Here is a 25,604-nt window from a genome sequence, read left to right as displayed (position 1 = left end):
GGTATGTAAAATATACCTCAAAAAAGTTTTTTTTTGTTTTTTTAAATGAGGGAATGACTGGAGATAAATTGAGGAAAAGTTGTGAAGCTGTGTTACTTATTTTGTGTAAACATGGCCAAAATTTTAAAAAATATAAACAACAACAAAAACAACAAATCTACTAGTGCAATAATAGATTTACCATTCTTGTATTCTTGAAATAAACCCTGCTGGGTTGCAGTATATCATTCTTTTAATACAAAGTTGTATTTATTTTACTATTATTTAACATAGAATTGGCTATTTACAATAGCCAAGACATGGAAACAACCTAAATGTCCACCGACAGATGAACTGATAAAGAAGATGTGCTACATATATACAGTGGAATACTAGGGACTCAGCCATAAAAAAGAATGGAATAATTGCCATTTGCAGCAACGCGGATGGACCTAGAGATTATCACACTAAGTGAAGTAAGTCAGAAAGAGAAAGACAAATACCATATAATTTAACTTATATGCGGAATCTAAAATACGATACAAATGAACTTATTTACAAAACAGAAACAGCCTCACAGACATAGAAAACAAAGGAGAGGGTAAGGGGGAGGGATAAATTAGGAGTTTGGGATTAGCGGATACAAACTCCTATATATAAAATAATAAACAACAAGGTCCTACTGTATAGCACAGGGAACTATATTCAATATCCTGTAATAAACCATAATGGAAAAGAATATGAAAAAGAATATATATATATATATAACTGAATCACTTTGCTGTACACCAGAAACTAAGACACCATTGTTAATCAACTACAGTATACATTAATAAAAAATAAATAAATAAATAAATTTTACAGGAAAGAATCTAGTAGTATAACGGCCAATTCTGCTCCTCCTCTGCCATTTCCCCACGTTCTAAGCTGCACTATTAAGGGCACTATGTAAAACCCACTCCTCTCCATATGCTTCCCTGGATCAAATCTGATGACTGTCCATAGTCCTAAAACATCACCTTTTACTGTAAAAGCATATGCTATAGAGCTTTTGTTTGGTGAATCTGTTCCATCTAACTTCCCAGTTCCCACGTACTGAGGCACTGGGAAGACAGCTATGATTGAGTCACCGAAGCATAAGACAATATAAAATTAAAAGATCAAAGAAACAATGTAATGGAAAAGAGCTCCAATTTTAATCTTTATCGGCTGCAGAGTGGATCCTCTCCAACTGAACCTATGGGGATTAGTTTCCCCCCAGACAAGCCCTCAGTAATCCACACATAAATGGCCTCTAAAGCAGCGTGGAGTTAGGATCAATGGATGCTTCATTTGGAAGTAAAAAAGAAACACTTTGGGGGATCTTCTAGTTCTCTTTGCAGACTCTCTCTGAAATAGATTCCATAACATGATGAATTTTAGCTCCATCAAAATTAAAGTAATCCACACAAAGCACTTCCAAAGTCCCAGAAGAAGGATGACCTATAAATCTGGGATATTATGGTGACATTAAATCTAAAGTATCAGTCACAGTAGAACAGATTAGAGAAGAGCGAACGACAGTTTTCTCACTCCCTCTGAAATAATTTGGGAAGTCTTTAGAGCTAGCTCAGCTATGCCATCATTTGACATCCATATTATTCGAAAACATCAGAACTGAAAATATGTTTAACCCGAGACTTTCTGAATAAAGTGTTACAAGTGGTTCTAACGTGTCCCCTCATTCATGCCTATTTCTTTGTTTCCCAGGTTTTTCTGATGGGAAGTGAACATACTGGCAAGAAGGACTGACAGCCAATAAGAATCAAGCAAACACATTCTCAAAGCTGAGCACCTCTTTAGAGTTTTTACAGACCTTATTTACAGTATGGTTATCCTAAATTAAAAATAAGCGATAATCATATTACATGCCTAGCAATAAAGACGACCATGATTTTAGTCAGCACCAGGATGCTACAGTTACATCCTACAGCTACATTTTCTACAGAATTTATTATTAGTTGCACCAACAGCAGTTGTACTTACTAATAACTGGAGATAAGTCCCACTGTGGTAAGAAAAAAAAAGAATCAATGATAATAGTAAATGCATTTTCATGCTTAGATTTCCTTCCCTAATATTTTATAATGGTTTTATACAGATGGTCGGAGCACCATTTTGACAATGGTGCTGTAAAAAGTAATTTCAATCCATAAAGGCTATAAATGAATGTCATTTGCAACCTTGGCTGTACACCAGACTAATGTGTAGAGATATTTTAGATGTCACCACAGAAGATTCTGATTTAGTCAGTTTGGGGACAGGGCAGTTGTGTCTTCAAAAGTTCCCCGAATGATTCTGATGCATAGCTGGAGTTGAGAGTCACTTTCCAAAACCCTTCAAGTTTTTAGGGGGCCTTAGAATTCAACCTTTTCTCACCTTCTTTGATTTCCAGGAACTTCTTCCCAATGATCTACCAGTCAACTGCCCTGGACACGGGCATCAGATCTCACATATATTCTTGAACTTAATGAATTTAAAATTAAACATGCTGGACATCCTACAGTAAACCTAATAAATCACATGACCATCCTCCCAGGCACTTATACCAGAAATTCGGAAATTAGGATCTCTCTACTTCATATCAATCAGCATACCAACAATTTTACCTCTTAATATTTTTTATATTTATCATCAGTTCTCCAATTCCATTGCCGTAAAACATCCCTTCAACACTTCTGCCTAGATAAATACTAAGGGTCTACTACTTCTGGTATTTTCTTTAAAATCCCCCAGCTTTGACTCTGCAGGTGCCCGACTGCACCACTACACCATCACTACTCATCCTCATCACAGACATTCCTCATGCAGGTCACTTCCCTCCATTCCTGGCCTGCTGTCAACACTACTTCTGTCTTAATTTTGGTTAGTTCAATACTTCCCCAGCTCTGGTCTTTCTGTTCTTTTCCTTGTCTCCTTCAGTCATTTGTCCCACACTCTACCTTAGGGCCTCACTCCCATGATCACACTCTAGACCCAGTCATCCAGCAACTGTAGCCCCTCCATTATCTCTGTTTGGCCCCCTCCTCCTCACTGCATTCCCAGTTATCATCCTACCCCAGAGCACCTACAGCCCACTAACCCTACCACCTCTTCACTATCCTTAACGCCCCATGGGTCCACTTTACTCTCCTTACTCAGATGAAATTTCAGACTCAATCATTCTAATCACTCCACTTTATACACCCTCAACTCTTTATGTGTTTTTTTATCTGTTTTTTAAATTGAAGTATAGTTGATGTACAATATTACATAAATTACAGATGTACAACATAGTGATTCACAATTTTTAAAGGTTATACTCCATTTATAGTTATAAAATATTGACTATGTTCCCTGTGTTGTACAATATATCCTTATGGCTTATTTTACACTTAATAGTTTGTATCTATAAATCCCTTACCACTATGTTGCCCCTCCACCCACCCTCTCCCCCTGGTAACCACTAGTCTGTTCTCTATATCTGTGAGTCTGCTTCTTTTTTGTTATCTTCACTAGTTGGTTGTTTTTTTAAGATTCCACATATAAGTGATAACTATTTGTCTTTATCTGACTAATTTCACTAAGCATAACACCCTCTAGGTCCATCCATATTGTGGCAAATGACAAAATTTCATTCTTTTTTATGGCTGAGTAGTATCCGTGTGTATACACACACACACACACACACACACACACCCCACATATTCTTTATTCATTCATCTGTCGATGGACACTTAGGTTGCTTCCATATCTTGGCTACTGTAAATAACACTGCTGTAAACATTATGGTGCATATATTTTTGCATTTTTTTTTTTTTTTTTCAGATATATACCCAGGAGTGGAATTGCTGGGTCATATGGTAGTTCTTTATTTAGTTTTTTGAGAAACCTCCATACTGTTTTCCACAGCAGCTGCACCAATTTACATTCCCACCAGCAGTGTACGAGGGTTCCCTTTTCGCCACATCCTCGCCAACATTTGTCATGTGTGTCCTTTTTGATGATATCCATTCTGACAGGTGTGAGGTGTTACCTCACTGTGGTTTTGATTTGCACTTCTCTGATGATTAGTGATGTTGAGCAACTTTTCATGTGCCTGTTGGCCATGTGCATGTCCTCTTTGGAAAAATGTCTATTCAGGTTTCTGCCCATTTTTTAATCAGGTTGTTTTTTTGGTGTCGAGTTGTATGAGCTGTTTATATATTTTGGATATTAACCCCTTATTGGTCATATCATTTGCAAATATTTTCTCCCGTTCAGTAGGTTGTCTATACACCCTCAACTCTTTTGCCACTCTTTCACTGTCATACATAAGCACGACCCTGCTCAAACACAAACTCCTGTCTCTTCATGCCTGCACAAACACAGCTGCATGTGGTGAGAGAAAACCTCACACCTATGCTGGTGGATATCACTTTAAATTCACAAGCACCAACTTCAAGTAGGCCTTTAATGTTGTCCGGCAGGCACACTCCACTTCCCTAATCCATTCAATCTCCTACCTCCTGGACTAACACTTTCTATCTTTCCTGTTTTCAAACCTTCAGCAACTTCTACCCCATCCTCACTCTCAGCTGGTAACCTTGCTGCTTCCCTTTTCACTGATAATGGAAGAGTAATCAGAGGACAATTCTAAAAGATCCCCAAACCATATCTACTCACCTGGGCCCATATACTCTGCGCTGGTTCCTTGACAACAAATGAACTGTTGAAAAACCCACCGACTCAAGCACATCACTCAGGCAGTTCAATCCTCTGCATCATTTTTAACTTCTCTCCAGCATACAAACATGCAGTTATTTTCTCCTTTCTTTAGAAACCATCTTTTGAATCAATTTCTCCTCCCTTTTCCTTCACAACAAAACAAAAAAGTAGTGTATATTCTCTTTTTTCAACATCTCTTCTCTTTGTCTCTTGAAGAGACTGTAATCAGACTTTCACCTACTCCATTCACCCACCCCCACTCCAAAACCACTCAGTTCAAGGTCACCAATGAACTACCACGTTGCTGAATGCAATGGGCAGTCCTTGGTTCTCATTGTACTTGACCCATCAGCTGCATTTCACACAAGGGCTCACGGCTTCCTCCCAGGAATACTTTCTGCACTTCCAGGCCATCACACTCCTGATTTTCCTCCCACTCTACTTAACTAATCCTTTTCAGTCTCCTTTGTTCGTTCCTTCTCATCTCCCTCACCTCTAACTAGTTGTTTGACTTCTTTTATCTTAAGTCACCACTTGGTAGGCTCATCTAGTTTCTTGGCTTTAAATATCATCTTTATGCTGATGGCTCCTAAATGCATATGTGGAGACTAAACTTGGTCCTTGAACTCTAGGAGCATATCCAAATGCCCACTCAAGGATATCCCTCCAGCAAGCCTCCCCTCATTATCCTACATCATTAATAATTCTTCTCTACCAGATCATTCCCATCACCTAAGTGTTGTTATCTCTTAATTTCTTATAACATTATTTTTTATAAATTTTATTTATTTATTTTAACGTGATTTTTGGGGGGGGCTGCGTTGGGTCTTCATTGCTGCGTGCAGGCTTTCTCTAGTTGTGGTGAACGGGGGCTACTCTTTGTTGCAGTGCACAGGCTTCTCATTGCAGTGGCTTCTCTTGTTGCAGAGCATGGGCTCTAGGTGCGCAGGCTTCGGTAGCTGCAGCACGCGGGCTCGGTAGTTGTGGCACGCAGGCCCTAGAGCACATGGGCTCAGTAGTTGCGGCACACAGGTCCTAGAGCATCTGGGCTTCAGTAGTTGTGGCTCGCGGGCTCTAGAGCGCAGGCTCAGTAGTTGTGGCGCACAGACTTAGCTGCTCGGAGGCACGTGGGATCTTCCTGGACCAGGGATCGAACCCATGTCCGCTGCACTGGCAGGCGGATTCTGAACCACGGCACCACCAGGGCCAGGGAAGTCCTCTTATAACTTTAAATAAAAACAAAAACCCTTGATCTCACTTCCCTCACCAGTGACTACTAACTCGTTTCTCTCTGCTCTTGTCTACAGAAAAACTTGAAAGAGTAGTCTATACTCACTGCCCCTGAGTCCTCTCCCATCAATTTCTCTTAAGGCCCCTCCAGTCAGGCTCCTGTTCTCACCTCTCTACCAAATGGCTTGTCAACATCACGTCCAATGACCCCTATGTCATGTAACTGCTGTGGTCAGTCATCAGTGCTCATTCTACTTGACCTAATGGTAGCATTTTACACAGCTGTTTATTTCCCCTCTTTCCCACACCTTCTTCTTCTTGGTTTTCAGGTCAATACTCTTGCTTGGATCTTCTGCTCTCTTTATTAGACTTCTTTTGCTGATTCCTCATTTTCTCTTCATCCTCTTAGTGTTGGAGAGTTCCAGAACTCAGTCCTGGTACTCTTATCTCCTCTAGTCAACACCACCTTCCTAGATGATTCCTTTTAAATATCACCTCTAAGCCTACAACTCTCACATCTGTATTTTCAGTCCAGCCATCTTTCTCAAACTCCAGGCTCATATATCCAGCTTCCTCGTCTGTTCCCCACATGACTCACTAATAAGCATTTCCAACTTGATACATCCAAAACTTAGCTCCTAATTATTCCCCTCAAACTTCTCCTCTATTCTCTTGCTCAGGCCAAAATCTTGGAGTCATTCTTTTTTTTTTTTTTTAATTTTTATATATTTATTTATTTATGGCTGTGTTGGGTCTTCATTTCTGTGCGAGGGCTTTCTCTAGTTGTGGCAAGCGGGGGCCACTCTTCATCGCAGTGCACGGGCCTCTCACTATCACGGCCTCTCTTGTTGCGGAGCACAAGCTCCAGACGCGCAGGCTCAGTAGTTGTGGCTCACGGGCCCAGTTGCTCTGCGGTATGTGGGATCTTCCCAGACCAGGGCTCGAACCCGTGTCCGCTGCATTGGCAGGCAGATTCTCAACCACTGCGCCACCAGGGAAGCCCTGGAGTCATTCTTGATTCCTCTGTCTTTCACACTCTACATCCATCCACAAGCAAATCCCATCAGCTCTACCTTCCAGCCACCCAGAATCTGACCACTTCTCACCACCTCCACTGCCATCACTCTGGCCCAAGCCACCATCATCTTCACACCAGCCACCTCACTGCTCTCCCTGATTCCACCCTTCCCTTCTACAGTCTTTTTTCTATATGCCGGTCAGGGGGATCCTCTCTATTCCTAAGTTAGACATTATTACTTCTCTGCTTAAAACCTTCTTAAGGCTTCCCATCTTTCTCTGAGTAAAACTGACAACGGCTTCTAGGGCCTTACAATCAGCCGGCCATCACCTCTCTGACCTCACCTACTGCTTCCCTCTTCCTTGCCAACCCCACCACAGTGCCACTGCCCCTGGCTAATACCTAGATATATCAAGCATGTGCCTGCCTCAGGACCTTTACACCTGCTGTCCCGCTGCCTGGAATGCCCTTCCTCCTGATATGTGCACATCTTGCTTCCACATCTCTGACTTTTACTCATACATCCATTTCTCAGTGATGCCATTTTAATTTCCACACCTCTTCTCTTTCCATGCTTTATTTTTCTCCTTAGTGCTTATCACTCTCTAACATATGATGTAATTAGTTAATTTATTTATGTATTATTTTCCTCACGCCAGCATGTAAGTTCTATAAGGGCAAGCTTTTTATGTTCTGTTTGGTTCCCTAGTGTAGGTACTGTATCAAGGTACCTAGGTGTGTACAATACCTAGAACAGAGCCTTGTACATGGGAGAGGTTCAATAATGTTTGATGAGTTAGTGAATGGCATTTCTAATCATAACCTCTGCCTCCAGAGTCATCTAATTAGAAGACAAACCTGCTCACCTCAGTTTTCAGCTTAAAACCCTTCAGTGGGTCTGCAGTGCTATAGCTGATGCAAACTGAAATGTCTTCAGCAGCCAGGCATATCCCCTAAATGTGATAAGAAAAGTTTACGTGTGTGGGGCGGGGCAGGTGGGGCGAATATGAAAAGTGGAAAATGCAGGACCTGCCTAAGGGCATTCAATTCAATTATTTTAAAGAATTGTACCAGCCTCTTAGCAGCCCCTGTATATATGGGGTTGGCCAAAAAGTTCGTTCGGGTTTTTGGTAAGATGTTATGGAAAAACCCAAATGAACCTTTTGGTCAACCCAATAGCATAAACCACCATCTCCACAGTGTGGCTTCGTAGGCACTATGCAGGCTTCCCATGCTTACTCCCTCCTGGGCCCTATAACATCAGAGAAAACAGGCTGTGCATATCCTCAAACTGAGCGACTGCCATGCAACTGAACACACTGCTTTTTCATTATCAAATAAACAGGCAAGGAAGCAAGATGTCACTGTTGGCACAGTCTGAAATTATATCTGGAACCCAGATGTTTGAACCAGATGACTACACTTGCTAAAGGCAGTTTTTACAACTCTATGAGGTAATTACACTTGCGTTTCAAGGTGACATGGTTGAGGATCTGAATAGGTAATCTCCCATGCAGTGATTCCAATCTGTCAGGACCTTAACTCAGTCAGGAAGAACATCATCACCAACTTCAGCTTTTTTCCCATGAGAACCAGGAAGACTTGAGAAGTGTACTCACAGAATTTCCCCCATCCTGAAATCTCCTGGTCTACTTTGCTGAGAATGGATCCTTTGGGCTCATCGCAGTAAACTGTACTTCCTTCAAGATTTCTGCATCAGAGTACTCTAACCCAAGTCCTCCGTGGGACTTTGACAATGGCAAACAAGGACTTCCATGATCTGATGACCAGTGTTCACAAGAGCAGACCCATCTCTCAACATTACCAACACATCCTCCACTTACTATTGCCAAAGATCCATTCTCTCCTGTCCTAGAACGTTTGTAAATTCCTAGAATGCCCTTCCCACCCACACATTCCAGGCAAAGTGCTCTGCCCAAGAATCAGCTTCTCCAGGAATTCTCTACAGATCCACTGAAGTCAGCTAATTACTTCTCTCCTCTTTTTCTGAACTGTATTCAGTACATATCTCCCTTCCAATCTTTATTTTATTAATTGCAATTATTGTTTTATCTCAGTTCCAGAAGGGCAGTAACCATGTCTAATGTATCTTTGAATCAGTGATGCCTAACCTAGTATCTGGCACTTCAGAGGCACTCAATGGATGTTTTTTGAATTCAACCTAATTATAATTAGAAGAGTGATCAGATCAGTGTGGCTATAGTAGTAAAGTGCTAGGAAGGGAGGGGAGTTGGAAAGAGGGGGGGAAAAAATGGAAAAAGATTCAAGTTACATAACAGCAATTTTTTTTCATATTTCACATACATAAAGGCAGCACTTTGCCTTGGAAAGAATGTTACAATGAATCCCTATTTCTTGACGCACTCCTAACATTATAAAAGGCAGTCTAGTGTAATGGATTGATTATAGTCAGACAACCCGAGTCCATTGACAATACAGTGCTCCTTCTCTAAGCTAATTTGACAGAATATTTATGGTCCAACTAATGCAAATTGGTAAAAAATACATTAAGATTCTCAAAAAATAAATTTGTACATGGTAGAGAATAAACACACAAAATTCACATAACAGGAAATATAAATTGGTTTAAAATATTAAAAACATTCAATACTACAAACAAAAGTTGCAAGGTGAAACAACAACCAGGTAGCTACTTAAAACCTGTTACATTAGCAACCTTTTGTTCACATTATACCACCTGATGGTAGTAGATTGACTGTTGATATGTAGCAGGGCTAACTGACATAGATATACTGGAAAGCAACTGGAACCCACTGGTGATAATTAACTATTAAGAAATTTTCCCAAAAGGGAGTAGGATACTATAGATGTAAAATATTATTTATAGTAATAAAAAATCAGATGCTAGAAATACCCCAAAAGAAAGGTTAACTAAAAAAAGATTTATCTACCTTCTGGAATATATAGTCATCACAACAATTGCACAATGACTGTTCATCATGGAAAATTATAATAATAATAGTAATAATGGCTAATATTTATTGAGCATTTTCTACGTGCCCAGTACTACAGTAAGTATTTCACATGCGTTATGAGATAAGTACTAATGTAGGGTTGCTAGATTTAGCAAATAAAAATATAAGATGCCCAATTCAATTTGAATTTCAGATAAACAATGGATATCTGTTGTTTATCTGAAATTCAAATTGAACTGGGCATCCTGTATTTTATTTGGGTAACAGCACTCCATTTAATTCATGAGAAAACTAAGACACAGGGATTGAATAACTTTCCAGGGTCATACAGCTAATAAGTGGTGATAAAAAGTTAAGTTTACAAAAAAGTAGAATAGTAAATTTTGTTTATGAATAATTCCAGGCATACCTTGCTTTATTGTGCTTCACAGATATGGCATTTTTTTTTTTTTTTTTTACAAATTGAAGGTTTGTGGCAACCCTGCATCGAGCAAGTCTATCAGGCCATTTTTCCAACAGCACTTGCTCACTTCATGTCTCTGTCATATTTTGGTAATTCTCCCAGTATTTCAAACTTTTTCATGATTATTATATTTGTTATGGTGATCAGTAATCTTTGAGGTTACTATTGCAAATAAATTATGACTCACTGAAGTCTCAGAAGATGATGGTTAGCGTTTTTTAGCGATAAAGTATTTTTAAATTACATACTTTTTTTTTAGACATAATGCTGTTGTACACTGAAGAGACCACAGTATGGCGTAAACATAACTTTTATATACACTGGGAAAGCAAAAAATTCATGTGTCTCACTTTACTGTGGCAGTCTAGAATCAAACCTGCAATATCTCCAAGGTATGCCTGTATAAATAGGTGAAACACGCGCATGCCCATGGATCACAGATGAGGGGAAGCGTGGACAGGTGATACTACTACCACCAAATCCATTTATTGAGCAGTTACTGGAGCACTTACTCTGCACACTGTGCTGCAACAGCCTTCCCCCGCCCCGTTTTACAGATGAATAAAGTGAAGAGTTAAATATTTTGCTCAAGGTCAATAAAGCTAGTAAGGGCAGGATCAGATTCTGACTCCAAAGCTCTTGCTTATTCCACTTTGTCATCTTGATTTCCTGGGTGAGATTTTTTTTTTCTTTTGAGTGCAGTTCTATCAGTGTTGGTGTAAAAGTTTTGGTGTGATAAAATACATGCACGAGGACACATGACTATTTCAAGGAGATCTGCAAAGCCAAGTCGCTGGGGTTTGCCTTGGTTTAAAGCCATACTTCAAGCCAACCCAATGCAAACTTGAAAGAAAAAGTCGTGGAACATTTATGGCTCAAATTGTGATTTCATTTAGAAAGTAATAATACATACTCCATACTTATCTTTTGGAAAGGGAGACTGCTCTCCCACTGATGCCCCCCACTAAGCTCCTCCCTTTCTCTACACACCTGTGCACATGAACTTGTTAGTTCCCTCAAGTAAGTCACTTAGGAAGGGATTATGAATTTTTTTTTAAGCCAACCACATGAGAAAGCCCAGGAGCACACACAAACACAAAGTGCCAGTATGCTTTTACAATGAAAGCAATGCCTGTGCTCTATACGTAACAGGGAATTTTATGATGATTTCCCTTAGGTGTCAGCTTAAGTTTTCCTTGAGAGTTTAACCCACATCAAGAAGTTTGCTTTTGATTGTTTATTCTGAAAGAGGCAGCTGCCCACAGGGCTGCCTGTGATGCCTTTACCACAATTTGCTTTTGTTTTTCCCTCTTGATAATTACCTCATGACTAAACCACTCACTGGTCCGTGTAGAGGAATCCTGTGGAGATGAAAACACACTTGTTTAAATAAAATATTTATGAAGAAGTCCTAAAATGTCACTGAAGTAATGCAAATTAAATCTTCACATATTGTGCATCCAATATGCCACTCATTCCTTAGAAGACTCTCTAGTTCCTGATTGCAATTAACATTAATTTTTAAAAATTAATCCCATTGTGCATAATCACACCAGTGTCTATTCATAAAAATCCAGTGTTGTTTTTTTTTTTTTTTTTTTTTTTTTTTTTGTGGTACGCGGGCCTCTCACTGTTGTGGCCTCTCCCGTTGCGGAGCACAGGCTCCGGACGCGCAGGCTCAGCGGCCATGGCTCATGGGCCCAGCCACTCCGCGGCACGCGGGATCCTCCCGGACCGGGGCACGAACCCGTGTCCCCTGCATCGGCAAGCGGATTCTCAACCACTGCGCCACCAGGGAAGCCCAAAATCCAGTGTTTTAAGGCTGATTTTTCACTTGACTATCTTTGAAAATCTGAATTAAGGTTAAAGTTTAATCTCAGTGATTATTTTGGAGATTTTTCCTTAGGAACTGCATTTAATTATTATTTTACATGTACATCTTTTTATAAGTTGTTTCATTCTAAATCAATATAAGGTGACACTAGTGACAGTTCCACATTCTGGCCTTTCAATGAAATACTTTGGACATGATTTTCTCAATTTGTTCTTTTTTTCCCCAAATTGAGCGGATATAATAGATTCTCATGATATTTTTATAGAGTCCTTCAAATAAAAATTGGGAGTAATATTGTCAAAAGAAAGTTAAGAATCAGTTGGTTGATTTGGGTGATGACTGTACAAGGTAATAGTCAAGGCCCCCAACTTGATACCATCTTTCTTAATTTTGCAAAAAAGAAACGTGAGCTGAGCTGAGAAGAGTTAGGTGGGTTCATCCTTCACTTACTGGCCTCAACAGTTGTCTTCCACCTGGTGCACATTACAACCAACAGAGGAACTTATATAAAAATATACCGATACCAGGCCCCACCCCCAGAGATTCCAATTTAATTGGTCAGGATACAGGTCAGTCATTGGTAGTTTCTTGTTTGTTTTATTTTTGTTTGTTTGTTTGTTAGAGCTCCCTAAATGTTTCTAATATGCAACCAAGGTTGAAAACCAGTTTAGAAAAAGCTTCTCCTGACTAGGGTTAACATCTACTTAGAAAGAGGGGTCATCAGCGATGTGTCGTAAAGCTCTATTTGACACCCTGACCAAGTGAACATGCTCTAGTTCACCAGAAAATGAAGAAAAAAATCCCTAGAAATACAAAGCTGGAATGTCAATGGAAAACCAGTATCCTGAAAAAAAGAATTCATGACCAAGATAGTGAGCAATGTCCATCAACAGATGAAAGAATAAAGAAGATGTTTTATATATATATATATATATATATATATATATATGTATAGTGGAATACCACTCAGCCATAAAAAGGAATGAAATAATGCCCTTTGCAGCAACATGGATGGACCTAGAGAATATTATACTAACTGAAGTAAGTCAGAAAAAGAAAGACAAGTATTATATAATATCACTTCTATATGGGATTTTTTAAAAAGATACAAATGAATTTATTTACGAAACAGAAATAGACTCACAGACACAGACATAGAAAACAAACTTATGGTAACCAAAGAGGGAGGAATAAATTAGGAGTTTGGGATTAACAGATATACACTATTATACATAAAAATAGACAAACACAGGGACCTACTGTATAGCACAGGGAACTATATTCAATATCTTGTAATAACCTAGAATGGAAAATAATCTGAAAAAGAATATATAGGGGTGTGTGTGTGTGTATAAAACTGAATCACTTTGCTGTACACCTAAAACTAACACAACATTGTAAATCACCTATACTTCAATTTAAAAAAGTAAAAATAAAAATACTGAGCAAAATCTGTATAACTGCATAGAATTTAACCTACACTTAGAGATTAAATCCATTATAGAAAAACAGAATAGAGAAAGGACATCTAAATGAAAAAAAAACCTAGGAAATTTTCATTGACAACAACTCCTAGATTCTTAGTATATGTGATATGTTTACCTAGAAGCTACTTTGACTTAGGCTCAACTCTTTTTCTTAAATGGAACCCATGGCCTTGGGCTAGTTTAGCTCTCTGCACTTCAATTTATTCAGATATACCAATCTCTTTTGGCAATGCTTCTCAAACGTTAATGTGTCTATGAATCACCTGAGGATCCTGTAAAGACACAGATTCACATCAGTAGGTCTGGCACACAGTCGAACACTTTGAGCAGCAAGGTCTTAGAAGATGTTAAGAGGATTAAAGGAAATGACCTACATAAAGTGCTTGGCACAGATGTGGTTGGCACCCTTCAGAAGAAAAGACTTACAAGGAAAATAATAAAACATGGTTAAAACCTAGAAATCATTCGATCCAATCTTCTTTTCTTTTCCAGATGTGGAAACAACAGGATGAGATAAGTTACAATCGCTACCCCCTAATAGCCAAATGGAGAAGAGACGAATTCTTTTTTGACCGCAATAAGTATAATCGAGATCAACAAGTAGAAGTTAAATTGAGCTTTTCATTCCACGCAAGGAAAGACCTTTTAATAACTGCTGTCCTACAATCAACTGGCCCTCTTGAGGAGATAGAGTGAAGTCCCCAGTTACAAAGTATGAGCAATGACCAGCTGATAACATTAAAGAAGACTTCCATACTTCAGGTCCCTGTTGAACTAACAGACATCGCACATCTAATATGTACAAAAAAAAAAAAATCTTTTTTTTTTTTTTTTTTTTTTTTTTTGTGGTACGCGGGCCTCCCTCCGCTGCGGCCTCTCCCGTTGCGGGGCACAGGCTCCGGACGCGCAGGCCCAGCGGCCATGGCTCACGGGCCCAGCCGCTCCGCGGCATGTGGGATCCTCCCAGACCGGGGCGCGAACCCGGTTCCCCTACATCGGCAGGCGGACGCGCAACCACTGCGCCACCAGGAAAGCCCTAAAAAAATCTTTAATAAAACAAAAAACTTCCTTATTTTCCTCCCCACTCCAACTCTGCTCCTCCTGAAGTCTTGCCCTATGCAGTAAATGGAGTTGCTTAGGTCAAAAAGCCTTGGGGTCATCCTTAACTCCTCTTCTCTCACCACTCACCTCCATTGCATCAACAAATCCTAGGGCTGTATCTTCAAACTGATGTCCACTATCCCCTTTGTCTGGATTACTAGAGTAACCTGCTAACAAGTTTCCCTGTCTTTACTCTTGAACTTCAACAGCATTTTCTCAACACAGCAGCCAGAGAGTTGCCACTTCTCTGTTAAAACCCTTCTCATTCAGAGTAAAAATCAAAGTCCTTATAATGGTTTAGAAGGCCATACATGATCTTCGCCCTCCAACCGTTAACCGTATTTCTTGTCATTCTCTATCTTATTCACTCTGCACCAGTCACCCTTGAACTCAACTATTCCTTGTATCACATCAAGGACGCTCCTATCTCCTGACCTTTGCACTTGCTCTTCCCTCTGCTGTGAAGGTTATTCGCTGAGATTCACAAGTTTATGCCGGACATTGCCAATATATGAAACAACATAATGACACCTAACAGAAGGATTCTAATTGCTCTCTATGGAAAAGTGCTCACCCTCAGCTTAAAGATCCACATTTTACTTTCCATAGTTGGTACAGATGAAGGACTGGGTGAGGTATTCCAGTTCCAATTTATGACTTAGCTACATCAAATTCTCTCTCAATACCAAGTTAGGGAAGACTAAGGACTGTACTCCTACATCAGAGCACTGCAACTACCTGGGCAAAGAATAACCTTTCTGATGGCCCACTGATTTGTGACCCAGGCTTATCCCACCACTGAAAAAATGAACAAACATCCTAGATGTGGTATCACTCTGCTGTCCACAGGGAATTATATCTGGTTTCTCCTTTCAAAACCAAAGTTCCTCAGTTGAGCTTGAGAAAACCTAGCTACCACTGGGTAGCCAGGGATGAACAATGGGCAGAAAAAGCTGAAACATGGCATTCATGTGGGTTCCTTTACAGAAAAGGAAGTCACGCATTTACAGAGACTACTCTCTCTAGGGACCCACATGCCAGGGCTGATGCTGGGCGTGGTTGTGCCGGGTCCCACTACACTGCAGCAGCGGCGCCTTTCACAGCTTTGGGCAGTGCAGCTACTCCAACCACTCAGCTTTTAGGGCTCGGAAGTTAAAGGAACTCTTGGCTTGGATAACCAAACAGCTTTACAGGGATGCATCTGATGTAAGAATTAATGTGGGCAAGGAGAGGAAGGAGGGAGATGAAGAGAGATGCTGGCCTGAGTTGAACTGCCCTGGAAGAGAGGGTACACTTTGGATGTGGGCTTCAGCCTCGGTTCCTCTGACCTTGCACTCACAGTTCCCCTCCCCACACCTGCCTCGTGAACAGGCTACTTCCCGACCCAAATCAAAGATCACGAGGGTCATGGGGCTACCTCAAAACCACTATGCCCTAGTTTAAGAAAGCAGAGCAGTGCTTTCAGGAACTCAAAGAGCAGCACGGCATACTCTTTATCTGTGGCTATTTCTCAGCCAAGGAATCAGATGTGTCTTTTGTAAGGAGTCTTCTCTGTGATTCTTCCTCAGGGGCTTCCCAGTGCAGGGGCTGAGGAAAACTTTAGAACATGGGATCTAGCTCGAGGATTAAAAGGAGCAGAGGCACAAAATCAGCCAAAAAGATGTGGAGTATTAAACATGCAACTCGGCGAGAGGCCTCATCCATCTTCTCTTGTAAAGCCAAAGAGGACCGCTCATGTGCGGTAACAGTGGGAACTCCTGGCACAGTCAACAGGCAAAGAAGTGGCACGTTTCAACACTAACACTTGCCTTGGGTGAAGCAAGCTAGATTATTTCTTGTTCCTGCTGCTTAAGGACAGAACTTTCCCCAGTGAGGAGACCACCCTGGGCCCCCAGTTCATGAATGAAGTGCTCTTATTCCTGTTTGCAGTCTGTGCAGCACATCAGTCCAGCAAGGAGGCACACAAAGGCTGGGCATTAAACCTCTGGGGAAATCATTTGAAATCAACAGTATTTCTTGACTTAATTCTCCACTTTGAAGTAACACATTAGTGATCATCCCATAAACTTAATTAATGTAACCACAGGCAATGGGGAGCAATAATCTTTCTTTTACAAAAAAACCCAAAAAAACGTCTTTGAGTAGGGAAAATCTGATATAAACTTTTTTTTTTTTTTTTTTTGCGGTACGCGGGCCTCTCACTGTTGTGGCCTCTCCCGTTGCGGAGCACAGGCTCCAGACGCGCAGGCTCTGCGGCCATGGCTCACGGGCCCAGCCGCTCCACGGCATGTGGGATCTTCCCAGACCGGGGCACGAACCCGTGTCCCCGGCATCGGCAGGCGGACTCTCAACCACTGCACCACCAGGGAAGCCCTGATATAAACTTTTATTAGATGACTTCTCTTCACCCCACAGACCCATTTTGGATATATTATCAAGGAAATGCTATTTAAGTCAGGCTCAGTGTATACCTCTTTATGAATCAAATAATTCTCTAATTTATCCTTGGGTAAATGAATTTGTATATAATGGATTGGCTTAAAATGAGGTAAATTCATACTGGATACTTTGCACACTAACAGCTCATTTCCAATATTTATACACAGGAATATCCGGGGAAGGGCCCTTTTCTTACCCCATCTTTAACAATCCAACCACAATATGCTTTTTTTTTTTTTTTTAGTATTTAGGTTGAGAGACTATTCGAGAAAATGATTCCTCATGGTGAGAATCTCAAGTAAACACCTGGAAGGAATGTGTCTTCCAGTAAGCAGCAGTGGATGAGAAGATGTGGGAGACCCAGGACCCTTGGGGAAAGCAAACGGCTCCACTAAAACTCCCTCTTCCAAACTTAATTGGTCAAAGGCCAAAATAAATGAACTTTCCAAAGTTAGGAGCTTCGAAACTTTCACTAGGAATAACTGTAGGTGCACAAGCCATGACCCGTGAGCCCATCGACCTTCGTGTGCCCGGTGGCGGAATCTGGTTGAGCCGGGAGCCCAGGCCCAGGCCGCCTCCACGCTGAGAGACCCGGAGGGAACGGGTTCAGGCCCGGCTGCCCAGGACCCGGAGCTCTCAGTCCCCGGCCGAGCGTCGGCTGCCGCCCCGCCCTTCTCACCCCAGACCAAGGACAGGAAATGGGCACTCCGGGAAGAGGATGGGGAGCGCCCGGTGGGATTCAACCGCAGCCCGGGGCCGTCCCCAACTCCCAACTTCCCAGAGTTTCCTCTGGCCTCGTCCCCCTTCCCATGGCTCGCGAGACCGCCGCGGCCTCTCCTCGCCCGGAGCGCAGAGCCCGGGAAGTGGAGCTCGGAGCTCGGGAGCCGCCCCCAGGAGCCCCGGTGACAGAAGCGCAGGTGACGGGCGTGGTGCCTCCAACCCCGCGCCAGCCCACCCGGACCCGGCCTCCATGCAGCAGCCTCCGCCGGGGTCCCTGCCCGGGTCCAGCATCAGGCCACCGTGCGCTGGCTCCTGGTGCCCTCCCCTAGCTCGGTGGTCACCCGCCCTCCTCCCTCCAGTCCGCGTCGTTCTCCTGCCTCAGGCCCCGGTGCGGCCCCAACTCCCAGCCCGGGGCCCTCCGGTCGCGCCCGGCAGCGGCGACGATACTCACCTGGGTCGCGGAGCCGGGGTCTGGCGCGGTCCCGCAGGTGGTAGATGAAATCTTGGCAGCTGTCGTGCTCCAGGGCCCCGCGGGCACAGAGCTCGGCCAGCAGCTGCAGCGCCTGGTGACAGAGCGCGTCCCTGGCCCCGGGCATCGCCCCCCCGCATCCTCGGACCGAGCCCGGCAGGCGGGCGCGGGAGACAACCCTCCGCCTGCCAGCTCAGAGCCGCCGCCTCCGGGCCGTCCGCGCTCGCCGCCAGCGACCCGCCGAGAAACGGCCCGAGCCCAAGCCCCAGCCCCAGCCGGCCCGGCCTCCCACCGGTTGCATGCAGCTCTTGGCCAGCCGGTCAGTCGGGCTTTCTTTCTCTCCCGCCCTGCCCTCTGTCCCTCCCCCGGCAAGGAGGAGAGGCGGCGCCGCACAGCCCAACGCGCCTCTCTCCTAGCGCTCCGCCCGCCTCTCGTGGCCGCCGCGGGGCGGGGCGGGGCGGGGCGGGTCAGGGGTGCGCGCCAAGGGGTAGGATCCCGGCGGCCCCTGCCCGGGCGCCGACGGGGGAATGGGGGCGCTCGCGGGCTCCTAGAGGAGCGCGGGACTCGGCTCGGGACCTCGTGCTCAGAGCGACCGCGCCCAGGTTTGGAGAGTGTGTGCGGGTGCGCGCCCCGTCCCGATGCAAACCCACACCCTCTCCCACCGCCCCTCGCCGCGGCAGTCCAAAACATGTTCTTGGGTGCGTTGAGCGAAACGTGAAGTCTGAACCACACCCGCCACATCTGGAGAACCGAGTCCCGGCTTTGAACTTGAAAAGCGCAGTCGGGGCATAAGCCATGGGCCTAAAGATGCTACACGCCCAAATGCAGGGTCTGGGGCCGAGATTCTCCAACAAAGGAAAAATTTCTCAACCGCAGGGCCTTTTCGACCACCTTGGTGATTTGGAAAAGGTGGAGACTCTCAGATCAGAACTAAGGTCAAATAAATGGCTCCTGAGAAAGACGCTGGGACTTACCTGGAGCTTCGTAGTAGACCCTGGCTGGTCTTCCAAGCAACTGATTGGAAATCTGAGGATTTCCAGCATCCACCAAGGAAGAGTATCACAGAATCTGGGATGTTTGGAAGGGAACACAGGGCACCTCTCATACATCCACCTCTTCAGCCTTTCAGGCAATAAGCCTAGAGATAACCAGGGAATACTGAACTCGTGTGTGTGTGTGCACTGTGCCACAGATCTTTTAGCTGTATAATCTCATTTAATTCCCTCGATAGCCCAACAAGGTCTGTATAACTATTATGCTCATTTTACCAATGACAAACCCGAGACTCAGGAAAGTAGCACCTGCCCAAGTTCATAGGTGGGGAGGCAGGGAACCTTGACTTTTTTTTTTTTTTTTTTTGCCTTTACTTAACACTAGTGTCCTGCTCTAAAACAGAGTAGAATCTGTACAACTGACACTTTTAGCCGTAAGGCTGTGGTGTTGCTAGGGATATCTCACAGCAAATCATATTGTGCAGAAAGGTAGTTCAGAATGCCATAGAATGTTCACCCAACAGACAAGCTTTAGAATACTGCTGTACATGGCGCTGGGGCCTCAAGGACCTTACATTAGAATAGCAGAGAAAATGCAGAATTGTAAAGGTAAAGCTAACTTCAGAGAGTTGTGAAAAGGCAAGTAGGCTCTCTGCCCTAGGAAAACTAGGAGGGAAAATAAATTCACTGAGAGAGAGAGAGAGCCTTTGGAGGAGGTAGAGCAGAAGCTGGTTTTTTTTAAACATCTTTATTGGAGTATAATTGCTTTACAATGTTGTGTTAGTTTCTGCTGTATAACAAAGTGAATCAGCTATATGTATACGTATAACCCCATATCCCCTCCCTCTTGCGTCTCCCTCCCACCCTCCCTATTCCACTGCTCTTGGTGGTCACAAAGCACCGAGCTGGTCCCTCTGTGCCATGCAGCTGAGAAGCTGGTCTTTGAAAGGAGGGAACTCTTAGAGAAGTAGGGGAGAGAGTGTGGACGCTAGGGCTGGTGTAGTAATGGTGAGGAGAAGCAAATTTGAAAAACATTTCAGGTGTGAATTGACAAGACTGCAACTAATGGAATGAGAAAGAATGAAAGCCATAGAAGTTCCAAAAACTGACCTGGGTTATACGTGGTGAGCCCCTGATGACACTTAGAATTAGAAGACACTTAGACACTTAGAAGCCCAGAGTTTTAGGACAGTTTTATTTTATTTAGGAGAGTTTTATTTTAACCAACAAAATGCCTGGAAGTGATATTCCAGTATCAGAATGGTGATTGGCAGGGACGTGGGGATAGGAATCCTGGTGCACTGTTGGTGGGAATGTAAATTGAGGCAGCAACTATGGAACTATGGCTGTTCCTCAAAAAATTAGAAATAGAACTACCGTATGATCCAGCTATCCCACTTCTGGGTATTTATCTGAAGGAAATGAAATCACTAACTTGAAGAAATATCTTCACCCCCATGTCCATTGCAGCATATTCAAAATAGCCAAGACATGGAAACAAACTAGGTGTCCATGAATGGATGAATGGATAGAGAAAATATTGTATATATATACACACACACAGACACACACACTCATACACAATGGAATATTATTCAACCTTAAAAAGAAGAAAATCCTTGATTTTCTATGTTTCTATGATCCTCATAGAAACAGAGTAGAATGATGGTTGCTAGGGGTTAGGGATGGGTAAAATGGGGACATGTAGGTCAAAGGGTACAAATTCTGTTATAAAGATTCAATGTACACATGTTGACTGCACTGAGAGTAACTCTTAAACACTCTCACCACGAAAAAATAAAGTTTAATAAAAAGTTAAAAGGTGATGGATGTGTTAATTAACTTGATCTTGACCTTGGTAATCATTTCAAGATGCATATGTATATCAAATCATCATGTTCACTTTAAATATATACAATTTTATCTTTATTCCTCAATAAAGCTGGAAAAATAGAAGTCCCATAAGTCTTTCATGCCATTCTTAGACCATATCGTCACTCCTACTCCCGAGACCTAGATTCTGTACTTGGGAAGTGGTCTGGGATTCCTAATGGCCGAACTTCCTATTAATTGGCACTTTGTTTGATTCATTTCCTTGCCAGGTAGTTGCCTTTAGCAAAAGAAAATAAGATTCAACTGGCATGACTTATTCTTAGTGAGCCCATGCTCTCTCCCAGCAATTACTCCCGTGAAATACTCACGAACCTCCTGCTTAATTATCCCAAACAGGGATTCATCCTCACACTTGCTCTAGAGCCTGAAGTATAATTCACTTGGACCAAGAGACAAACTGGGTTCGTGTTCCATAACAACCGCTCTCTCATCTTGGGCATCAGTCTCCTGTGAGCTTGGTCCTTCCCTGTTTGTAGTAAGTTTTTCTTGAGAGATGAAATGAAAGCAAATTTGGATTGTGTAACTCCACGTTATCCACGTGTCTGCTATCACTGCACCAAGAAGTGGGTTGTTCTGCTTTATCTTTATTCTTCCTTCCTAGGCTGTGTGGGTTCCTTCCCAGTTTTATGGTTGCCAATTACAAAGTTCTAATTCCAATTTCTTTGACTTTAAAGAAAGTAGAGATTTATTAGCTTTACTATTTAACAGATACACCATAAAAGGATATACTGAATGGAACAGAAGGTGATGATCCGGGTCAGAGGACCTGGCACTCCTCTGCTTCTTAGTAGATACTCATGGTTCTCCATTTGTTCATCTTTTCAGAACGAGGCCAGAGGACAGAGCAGAGGTCAGATTTGTGCTGACTGAGAGAAACTTGGACCTCAGGACCTTCCCTCACCAAATAACTTTTTAAAAAATACATTTTGCATGCCTGGAGCTGCCTTTCAAAGTGGCTGATGTCATTCACCCTGGACAGGTCTGGGAAACAGCTGGAGTCTCTCTGGACGCTGGAAAGAGAGAAGATGATGGAGTCCAAAATTGGCTAGACTATGTCACAGTGGTCATGGAATGTCCAACTAGCTAAAGAAGTGCCAGAAGAAAAGATTCCAAATAACTCACACCTTTCCTTATCTTCCACAGCAAGCTTCCCTCCCTCCTCAGTGCCAAAAATGGATGAAGAGCAGGTTGACCTGCACTCAGGTGCCTGTTTATTAAGAGAAGAGGTGGATGTGAATGTTTATGGGTAACCATATTAAGGTATTAAGCACTTAGAGTTTCAACAATACCTTTCATTATCTTTGCTTAGCAACAAATAGCTTTGACAAAAATCTCTGTGTATACACACACACAGAAATACAGAGACAGAGAAGCATCCATTTTATTGCCTCTAGCCTTATTCAGAAGATCATAAGAAGACCACATGTTTTTCTCAGCCCTCACTCTGTCCAAAGAACCAGGCTTCAGGTTATTGTCTAAAGAGTTTGGTACTAAATCACATTTAATTAACCAGTCAATTCATCAAATGTCCATTTGTTTTTTCAAATGTCTATTGAGGGATCACTTAATGCAAGAGTTTTTTTGATACAACTTCTGGGTTGAATATTATATTTCCATATTGAAGCTTTCTTCTTCTATCTTGCATTCATTATTCAAAACTTCACCCTTTTAGTACTGCTTATACTTTGAGTTATCCCCATTGCAAATTTTCTTGACTTTTCTCTCCCACCTCTAACCTAATTTTCTTCTTCTCATTTTCTTTCCATAAATCCACTCTGCAAAGCTTTTATCAGGAAAAGTAGACTTTGGAATTCTACAGGTCTGTTTGAAAGTTATCATTATAATTATCATATTCCTATTTTTTTACTATAGTTCTTTGAGTTCATGCTATGTGCCAGACACTCTTAAAAATGTTCTAAACAGATTAGGTCATATAATCTACATAACAACCCTATGAGGAGAGTACTGTTATTAACTATCCCCACTTTTCAACTGAGGTAGCATAAGCACCAAAATAAAGTAGCCTTCCTAAGGTCACACAGCTAATCAGTGGTAGTGATGGGCCATGTCACTCCTGAGCCCTGCCCTCAACATTGCCCTCCTCTGCAGGTGGTTTCAGTGGGTCCAGGTGAGAGCACAGAGTCCATGTGCTGAAGCTGAATGGCCCAAGTGGCCGAAAAAGCAGCGCTGGCACTGTGCTTTCACCAACTCTGGTGGATGCAGTCAGATCTACACCTTGATTTTGTTTCCTGCATATAAGGATGGGTAGGTCTGATCAATCTACATTACATCCCATGAGGTCTTTCCAGACTGGCCATTTATAGCCAACATTTCTTGAGTACTTGCTCTGCACTACATAGTGTCTGCTGTGCTTTATGTGTTTGTTTTAACTGAATCAACCATTTGGAATAGATATTGTTATTATCATCCTGACTTTTAGATGGGAACACAAACTCTGAGGCCTAAGTCACCTGCCCAAGGTCACAGAGCTAGCAAATGATGGAATCAAGATTCAAATCCACCTTATGGAGACTCCAAAAACTGAAATTTAACTATCACACAATATGCCTCCCCATGAATTTCATATCAGAATTGCCTGGCAGGATTTTTCAAGTTTTATATAGATTCTTAGAGCCACTTATGATCCCTCTGGATGACTGCAGGAAAACCAAATCCACACTCTAAAATGAATTATATAAGTTTACTAAATTTGAAGAGATTTTAGTCGAAAACTTCCCTAACATGGGAAAGGAAATAGCCACCCATGTCCAGGAAGTGCAGAGAGTCCCATACAGGATAAACCCAAGGAGAAACACACCGAGACACACAGTAATCAAATTGGCAGAAATTAAAGACAAAGAAAAAATACTGAAAGCAACAAGGGAAAAATGACAAATAACATACAAGGGAACTCCCATAAGGTTAACAGCTGATTTCTCAGCAGAAACTCTACAAGCCAGAAGGGAGTGGCATGATATACTTAAAGTGATGAAAGGGAAGAACCTACAACCAAGATTACTCTACCCGGCAAGGATCTCATTCAGATTCGATGGAGAAATCAAAAGCTTTACAGACAAGCAAAAGCTAAGAGAATTCAGCACCACCAAACCAGCTCTACAACAAATGCTAAAAGAACTTCTCTAAGTGGGAAACACAAGAGAAGAAAAGGACCTACAAAAACAAACCCAAAACAATTAAGAAAATGGTCATAAGAACATACATATCGATAGTTACCTTAAACGTCAATGGACTAAATGCTCCAACCAAAAAACACAGGCTTGCTGAATGGATATAAAAACAAGACCCATATATATGCTGTCTACAAAAGACCCACTTCAGGCCTAGGGACACATACAGACTGAAAGTGAGGGGATGGAAAAAGATATTCCATGCAAATGGAAATCAAAAGAAAGCTGGAGTAGCAATTCTCATATCAGATAAAATAGACTTTAAAATAAAGAATGTTACAAGAGACAAAGAAGGACACTACATAATGATCAAGGGATCAATCCTAGAAGAAGATATAACAATTATAAATATATATGAACCCAACATAGGAGCACCTTAATACATAAGGCAACTGCTAACAGCTATAAAAGAGGAAATCAACAGTAACACAATAATAGTGGGGAACTTTAACACCTCACTTATACCAATGGACAGATGATCCAAAATGAAAATAAATAAGGAAACAGAAGCTTTAAATGACACAACAGATCAGATAGATTTAATTGATACTTATAGCACATTCCATCCAAAAACAGTACATTACACTTTCTTCTCAAGTGCGCACAGAACATTCTCCAGGATAGATCACATCTTGGGTCACAAATCAAGCCTTGGTAAATTTAAGAAAATTGAAATCATATCCAGCATCTTTTCTGACCACAATGCTATGAGATTAGAAATGAATTACAGAGAAAAAAATGTAAAAAACACAAACACATGCAGGCTAAACAATACATCACTAAATAACCAAGAGATCACTGAAGAAATCAAAGAGGAAATAAAAAAATACCAAGAGACAAATGACAATGAAAACATGATGATCCAAAAGGTATGGGATGCAGCAAAAGCAGTTCTAAGAGGGAAGTTTATAGCTATACAAGCCTACCTCAAGAAACAAGAAAAATCTCAAATAAAAACTCTAACCTTACACCTAAAGGAACTAGAGAAAGAAGAACAAACAAAACCCAAAGATAGCAGAAGGAAAGAAATCATAAAGATCAGAGCAGACATAAATGAAATAGAAACAAAGAAAACAATAGCAAAGATCAATAAAACTAAAAGCTGGTTC

At 42.1% G+C, this 25,604-nt stretch overlaps 1 protein-coding gene across 2 annotated transcripts in view; it reads right to left on the bottom strand.

Annotated features, from left to right (window-relative positions):
• Positions 1–18,647, bottom strand: part of SYT9 (synaptotagmin 9) — a 196,336-nt gene extending 177,689 nt beyond the window's left edge. For both annotated transcript variants that reach the window (XM_055091631.1, XM_024118965.2), the window contains exon 1: positions 18,405–18,647. In XM_055091631.1, coding sequence (XP_054947606.1) covers positions 18,405–18,549 — 145 coding nt within the window. In that variant the 5' untranslated portion in view covers positions 18,550–18,647. The remainder of the gene's footprint in view (positions 1–18,404) is intronic.
• Positions 18,648–25,604: the final 6,957 nt, after the last annotated feature.

Source organism: Physeter macrocephalus, chromosome 16, assembly GCF_002837175.3.
Source record: "Physeter macrocephalus isolate SW-GA chromosome 16, ASM283717v5, whole genome shotgun sequence".
In the NCBI taxonomy this organism is placed as follows: domain Eukaryota; kingdom Metazoa; phylum Chordata; class Mammalia; order Artiodactyla; family Physeteridae; genus Physeter; species Physeter macrocephalus.
Note: the sequence above shows the minus strand (reverse complement) of the source record. Positions and strands in the feature narration are given on the sequence as shown.